At 40.5% G+C, this 8163-nt stretch overlaps 1 protein-coding gene across 5 annotated transcripts in view; it reads left to right on the top strand.

Annotated features, from left to right (window-relative positions):
* Positions 1-8163, top strand: part of il1rapl2 (interleukin 1 receptor accessory protein-like 2) — a 464615-nt gene that overhangs the window by 429550 nt on the left and 26902 nt on the right. For all 5 annotated transcript variants that reach the window (XM_034882944.1, XM_034882941.1, XM_034882942.1 and 2 more), the window contains one exon: positions 2876-3021. In XM_034882944.1, the coding sequence (XP_034738835.1) occupies positions 2876-3021 (146 nt within the window). The remainder of the gene's footprint in view (positions 1-2875; positions 3022-8163) is intronic.

Below are 8163 nucleotides of genomic sequence, written 5' to 3'. Positions count from 1 at the left end.
ATACGTAATTTTATATATATATATATATTCTGTATATGCACCTCTGGTATTGACTTTTCGTATATGTACATACTGGCGGTATAATTGTTCTTTGTTAATAAAAAAAAAGAAAAAAAAAAAAAAGCTGTCCGTTGTGACGCTTGGCCGTCAAGTGTTCCGACGCATGCGTGGTACCAATAGTGCAGGGAAACAGCCAGGTTTTCAGCTACGTATTTATGCGCATGCGTGAACATCGTGCGCATGCGCAGAACGGATCGTGTAGGCAGGACGGATCGTGTACCCACACTCCCCTCTGGACCAAAGGACAGGCTTTGTCAATAGTAGGTAGGGGGTAAATTAAATGGTCAACTGTCACTGTCATTGACTGTTCACTAAACTCCTCCCTTGAGCAGGGATTTATTTCCTTTCCCAAAAACAGTTGCATACTTTTAATTAAAGGATTAAACAGTGTTTATTTGCTCTAACAAAGTGTTGCTATCAGGAGCATGGCTAACTGGTTACCTAAATGGTAACTAATTATTACATTGTGATCCTAAAAGACATAAGCCTGTCCAACTGTCTTCCTGTCAGCTTCGTGAACGATTTATAATTTATAATGTACAATGTTTGCTGTATTTCGTGGGACAAGATGATATACGACCACGAGGGATCAGAGGTGGGTAGTAACGAGTTACATTTACTCCGTTACATTTACTTGAGTAAGTTTTTGAAAAAATTGTACTTCTAGGAGTAGTTTTAAATCACTATACTTTTACTTTTACTTGAGTAGATTAGTGAAAAATAAACTGTACTCTTACTCCGCTACATTAGGCTACAATAAGCTTGTTACTCGTTACTACGCTTCATTGTTTTTACCCCCGCGTACGTCTCATTTTAATGTTTTATTTTGACAGAGAGAGAGAGTCTTCCGCTAAAGGCTCTACCACGTGACTGTGCTTAACAATCACACGTCAATGTGCAGTCACGTGACCACACTTGTTTCAGCAGCGGGACAGGTTAGCCCATAGATATATAAAGAAGTTAGCTTTATAGTCATAGAAAAGCAAAGACGTCAGATTTAAACGTCGCCAAGGCAACGAAGACCAAGAGGACCCCCCCCCCCCCTCGGCCTCATAGTGAAAGCATGGTTACCTTATGAAAAGTGCGAAACAGCAGCTCCGTTATGCGGCGTCTTCTGTGTCGACCAAACAAACGGACATGTGAGCCTTCAACAACTCAACATCTAAGCTGAGGAGACGTAGCGGTAGTTTTAGTTTTTGCTGTGGAGAGGTGGCTGTTTGTCTTTAATGTTACATACAGAATGTTTTACACATGCAGTATCCATCGAAATTTGATGTGACAAGTCTCTCAAGTAAGCTAATTTGTAATTAATAAATATATTTTAATTTATTTTATTGATTGGATGAACTATAATTTGCCTAAATATGATTATTTTGTATTTCTGTCTGTCTGATTGATGCTTGTGTTAAGAAATAAATCAGCTGTTACTCAACAGTTACTCACTACTTGAGTAGTTTTTTCATCAAGTACTTTTTTACTCTTACTCAAGTAATTATTTGGATGACTACTTTTACTTTTACTTGAGTCAAATTATTCTGAAGTAACAGTACTTTTACTTGAGTACAATTTTTGGCTACTCTACCCACCTCTGCGAGGGATTAACCGCCAGCTGAATAAACGGACAATCTCCATGCCCAATTTCCAACACGATAAACTTGGCTTAAATTCTGGAATACCGGACAACGACTAATGTAAAGCCCAGTTCAGATCAAAGATTCGGGCTCTAAGGGCGCTTTCACACCTGCCTCGTTTAGTTTGGTTGAATCACACTAGAGTTAGTTTGTCCCACTGGTGCGGTTCGTCAGGGCCGGAGAGAACGCGGCATTCACACTCAGGTGCACACCAAAAATGGACCAAACAAGCGTACCGAGATCTGCTTAAAGAGGTGTTCTCGGTACGCAGCTTCCAGCTTCTATCACAGAAATAGACTGTGGTCAAGCTTTGCAAATCCGTAGCCAAACCAGCTGCAGCTAAAATTGGAGACAGACGCCGGCAGAGGGACGTCTCGATGACCACAGCAGATATGATCATTTTAATGAAATGAGCTGGTTTGACCGTGGAGATTCAAGAAATATGCACAAGAACACAGGACTTGCTTCCTGTATTAACTTACTTTACGGGCACAAGTAAGTGCGGTGCCAAGTTTGACATTCTTTTGGATTAGAAATGCAAAAGATGTTTGTAAATATATCTGTAAAAGAAGCACACATTGGTTCTTGGAGTGTCTTTTTGAAGCATCTGTGCCGACTGCTCTGAATTGCCAAATCAGCGCAGATATCACCGATTGTGGCCGAATCTGACCGTTAATCAGGCTCAAAGGTGCATGTTGTGACCCAAATATCAATTCAGTCTCCCCTCCTCCACCTCCTCTCTTCCTTGCAGGCTTGTTAGAGGAGTATGACCTCACCATGAGGAGAGGCTTTTTCCAGCTGTCGCCAATGTTTTCTACACATGCCTCCTTGCCCCCGTCCCTCTGTCCTCCTTTTTTCATCTGCACTACACTCCTCATTTTTCCTCTCCTCTTACTTTCCCCTTGCCTCCTGTTATCCTCTTTCTCCTCCTAGAGTCATTTAGGTGATATGGACCGCCACCTGTCTCTAAGATGTGTTTTTCTGTCCCTGTTCTCTTACTCCCCCTCTTCCTCTTCTTTCTTCTCTCAAAGAAGACAGAGGAAACTCCAGCTAATCCACCTAATGTTGCATACTTGTTTATGTTCTCCTCGTCTTCCTTAATTGGATTTTAATGGAGTATATTTGAGGAAAAGAGTTGTCCTTGCTGTCTGTGAATATCATCTTCTCTTTGTGTGTTTGTCCAGGATTTTGAGGGAGCATTTAGGGGAGAAGGAGGTGCAGCTATCCCTAATGTTTGATGCTGTGGAGGAGGCAGACCTGGCCAACTACACCTGTTATGTGGAGAACCACATAGGGAGGCGCAGTGGGAGTGCTATACTGCAGAAGAAAGGTAGATTACTATCTCTTTCTTTTTCCTTCCTCCTATTGTAGTTGGATAGAATTAAGAAAACCTGCCAGAATTTGCCTGGAATTATCTCATTACTGTCACTTTTCTTCAAATAATGAATCTGAGTGACAAATTAATCAAAATAATAATAAAAAGATAAGAGCTTGCAAATAAATTGCTCATTAAAAAAAAAACATACAGTTTCAAATTTGAACCTAACATCCTCGCAGAAAAATGTATCGTATATGTAAGCATAGGGAATTTTAAATAGGGCCTACAACGAAGCCCTGTGGCACCCCACAGCTGCTATTCTGTTGCTAAAGATGATAAACTTACACTTAAAGAAAAGAAAATTAGTTTGGGAAGATCAAACTTTAGTAAGGTTGTCAATTATTATTATCTACTGAAAGCTGATAGATAGATACTTTCAGCTTTTGTGATACAGTTTGAAGCCATCGTATACCTGAAAAAAAACTTAACAAACTCAGAACTGAGAACCAAACATTGCACTGAAATTAATTATTTAACCAATTTGCATTGCACCAGCAAGTGATGAAGGGAAGTCTTTTTTCGGAACAATTTTTCAGAGTTCTCCAGCTGAGAGGTGTGTTTGAGTTATGTTCCACAAGCTCTCTTTGCTATGTGGTTTAATAAATTAACAAAATGTACAAAGATCTCAAAATAAAACACCTATTTTCCTTAATAAACAGAAAAATACAACCATACACCTTCTGAATTTCTATCTTTTCTTCTAAAGTTTCTTTCTTTTACCAAACTAATTGCTTTGTTAAATCATCGTAAAACACGTTTCATTAAAACTTGGCTTAACAAAAGAAAACTCACCAAACTCGGTTGGTCTGTTGGTTTGTCCACTGTTGGATTATCCAACAATCACCAGTACTGGTTTGGTCAAAATAAACTCTTAATTCACAGAGTTAGACGGATATTTGAGTGCAAATAGATATTTTAATGATTTTGCTGGCTCTAAACCTTTTTTTCACCCCCGCCATTGGTGGCCTCTTTGTGTTCTTCGGAGGCAGACCATTAAATTAGCAAAATAAAATGACAAAAATGCCCCAAAAACCCTGGCATGCTAAATATAAAACTGTATCTGCTCTAGTTACCTGGGACATATTCCATTTCTCCATAGGATTCTTTTTAAAAAGATTACCCCGCCAGGCAGCTCAGGATCTGATGTTACTTTTATGGCCCAGTAAATAATTGTGGATGTGAAGAGCTTCCAAGATAATTAAGACTTTAAATGTGTGCTGTCATCATGAAATGTGCAAGATATAAAAGCCCTTCCTAAGATTAATTTCAAACGTTTGGTTAGTTGCTCTGAAACAGATGACAAAAAGAAAATAGCAGCACGTATATAGACTCTCAGACAGAATCACACAACAACACAGAATCAAAAAGAAAAGATCCTACAGTACAGTACTGTAACACTCTGTTTGATTGACAGGTGATCTGCAGAACGCGTGGTGAAAATACACCACAGCAGACAGTGCTGAGCAGCACAGATGGAGACAAAATTAAAGAAACAGGAGCTCACAGTTACAGCTTTAAATATTCTGCTGAAAAATGCATGAGGGCACAGCTCCCTTTGTAAAACATTTGCAGCAGTCCTGCCGTATCTTGCTTTCCATCTGATAAGCAGAGAGAACGGACCTGTTCGGGTTAGAGGCCACGACCCGCAGAAAGAGAGACAAACCTAGAGAGACAAAGAGAAACGGCAACGGAGGAGGGGGTGAATTGTCTCCCCTGCCTTACATTTCAGTGGAAACAAGGGCTGCATGAATGCCCACTACATGAAATAAATGACCGTCATGCAGAAGAGTGGGGGCGGGGGGGGGGATGTGGAAAGAGATGAACAGGCTCTGAAACGGTGTGAGACTAAACAAGGCACTGAGATGGAGAACAAAAAAGAAATAAAAGATGCGGACAAAGAGAAAAAAAAAGGGGAAGCGGAGGGGTGGATGGGAACATTTGGAGTGCCGAAATGAAGGCGAAAAGAGAAAAGAGAGGGAGAGAAAAAAAGAGTTCCTTCTGACTCCCCGCCCGATTCCCACTGAACGCCATAGGTGTCAAATCTATCTTACTATACTTAACTAGCACCTTAGGGACTCACATGCACAAGTACACACACACTGGATCACACTGACACACACCTCCACAAGATGAGAACTGTGGGGTCGTCATTACTTCACACTGTAATTACCTGGATGAATGCAGGAGTGTGTGCTGTGTGTGTTTCTGTGCAAGGTTTTATAGTAAAGCAACTGGCAGCATTGCTATTATATAACTATCAGCATATTCTGCATTTGTGTGTGCACGTTTGATCAGACCTATACACCGCAACACACACACATTCCCCTCATGGTAGGCATTACGTGTAATGGGATTGTTTAAAGGTCCCATGTTATGCTCATTTTAAGGTTTATACTTGAATTTTGGGCTTCTACGAGGGTAGTTTTATGCTCTAATGTTCAAAAAAACAATCTTTTTCTTACTGTCGTAATGTCCATCACCTTACACTTTCTTTGTGTTGGAATTCTAACCTCCGGTGGATTTCTGAGGACAATGGATACCTGCTCCTCAGATCTCTGCAGGGTAAATCCAGACAGCTAGCTAGACTATCTGTCCAATCTGAGTTTTCTGACTTTAAAACACCTTTAAACGTACACATGTTCCACCAAAGCAAGTTCCTTCCCGAGGCTATTTTGCATAGGCACAGTTGCTCCGCCTGGCGCTTAGCACCACCCAAGATGTTGTGATTGGTTGAAAGACATGTCAATGAACCAGAGCATGTTTTTCTACACAGACCCTTCTTCGCAGCGCTGTGGAGGAAGGTCTGCCAGTGCGAGGCTTACCCTCTGTCTGAAACACGTCCTTTTAGCACCTGTCTTTTAAGCCCCCCCTGCAAAAAACGCAGAGTCCGCTCTGATTGGCCAGCATTTCCAGGTCATCTACATCTGCACCCTCAACCCGTTTGGACAGTGTCTGTCAGCGCATGATGGAACAAAAAAGGCACCCTTTGGTGTCTATGTAGAACGTAGTGGGGAGAGCAGCATCTAGATGGGGTTTATCGAGTTGTATGTAAGGGGCAAATTCCGCGTAGGGAGGTTGGTTGGGGGGATGGTGTCCCACGTGTCCTTAACCATCTCATTATTGCCGTCCTATTGTGTCAGGGAAGCCACTTTCTTCTTTAACCGGGCCGTTATTCACGCGTGTCACAGAACCGTAAATCCACCCACAACCTGTTCCTGAACCTAACCATCCGGTTACAGCGAGTCACAGAACCTTTAGCCTACCCACAAGCTTTTCCTTAACCTAACAGCGTCAAAAGGGGATAGTAACCCCAACCAAGCGCGTCAAATGGTACGCCAATGGTCCCGACCAAGCGCGTTATATGAAACAACAACTAAGGCACCTGACCAAGAGTCCATATTTTACGAGATGTGAGTGAGAATGTGTTGGCACCCTGCATCTCTGCACCATCATTGCAGCCAGGGAATGACTGTAAGGGCACCATAACGGCACTTTCTACCGATATATAGTATAGTTGTGACATCACAACCATGAGGTCCTGACAGCTCGTATAAAGGCACAGCTTCTAAATACTGTGTGCAGATTTTCTGTGGATTGAGCAATCTGAAACGTATTTACAGTATACACCTCAACACCTCAACCTGCTCCATAGTAAAAAAAAAAAAAAAAGACATGGGAATCTCACTTTTTACAATATGGGACCTTTAAAAGCACTCTCCTGTATCAAAGTATACTTTACCATACACACATACAAAATAAAGGAACACACAGTGGAATACTCAAGTAGCTGAAACTTGAAGCAGGTATCAGTACATGTTTTAAGTATTCTTTCCAGCTGCAGTACTCCATCAGCTTCAAATTATTGTAATGTAACATGTAGCAAAGCATATGTGGGTGCCCTAATGGATTAGGGTGGATGATGGAGCGCACTCTGTGTACTGTATGGTTTGCACATCTCGTAGCAGTTTCCTATGCATTCCGAATGAAGTGGGCCTCTCCATATATTTCTAAAACACATTCATGTCTTCTTCTGCTTTCACTCTCTTAATCTCTTTATCTTTTACCAGCCCACTCTGAACAATCCACATCTCAGTTGTCCAAAAGCTTACTCTTTATCTACATCTCCTTCTCTGTGATCAGTATAGATGTAAAGGAAATGAGCAAGATAACAGCTTTAACCTGGAAACTAGTCCCCCAATCAGTGTGACTCACCAGATAATTCTGTCAGGCTAAGAAGTGTTTTAAGCTAATCACTAAGCAACCTGATTTTATTTTCCGAGTAAACCTTTTTTTTTTCTTCCTTTTTGTAGGTGTTTTGAGAGCAAGCTGACAGGGTTTGATTACAAATAAAACTACATGGTTTTTGCATGATTTTGTTTGGAAGTTCATGCAAATGTTTTCAAATATATTTATAACTTATAGCTGTGAATAATCGGCTGGTATAATTAAAAATGTAATTTTTTGATGGGCACGTCAGCCAAAAGACATGACCATTAGAATAGGTTCAAGGCTGAATAAGGGAGTGACAAGGCTGTGCTTAGAGCTGTATTAATAAGGAGCAGCAACTGACAATAAAAAATATAGCATGTGTTCATCACTGTAAGAAGAAGTAACACTATTATCAAATCAGTTTACACAACATACGTTATGGTGGTGGATATTTGTGGGGATTGTGTACAGCTAAAGATGAGTAAATCACCTTAAGTAGATGTACATTCATCCTTATTATATGTATATATGAATGTTATTTTGGCCATCTTATGACAGCAAAACAAGCCGTGAACACCACATATATCATCATATAATGCTCCGGCAATGGTGTTAGAAACTGCCGGCCGGAAAATGAAAACAATGAGCTGAAATATGATAGCTGACTTAAGTTTTTATTCATAAAATGTCATATAGTTTGTAGGCTCATGTTGGATATTAGATTTAAGATTCAAGATTCGTTTATTGTCATTCAGCGCAACGTAAAGCAATTTACGAGCATGACTCCTTATAAAAACAGGGTAATAGAAAGCTCTATGAATTTTATATAGATATAGATGCACATAAATGCCAGTTACATAGTTAATAGTAAATAGTTACATTTTG

Source organism: Etheostoma cragini, chromosome 10, assembly GCF_013103735.1.
Source record: "Etheostoma cragini isolate CJK2018 chromosome 10, CSU_Ecrag_1.0, whole genome shotgun sequence".
Taxonomy (NCBI): domain Eukaryota; kingdom Metazoa; phylum Chordata; class Actinopteri; order Perciformes; family Percidae; genus Etheostoma; species Etheostoma cragini.
The sequence above is the reverse complement of the archived record's forward strand: the minus strand, read 5'-3'. Positions and strand labels throughout refer to the sequence as shown.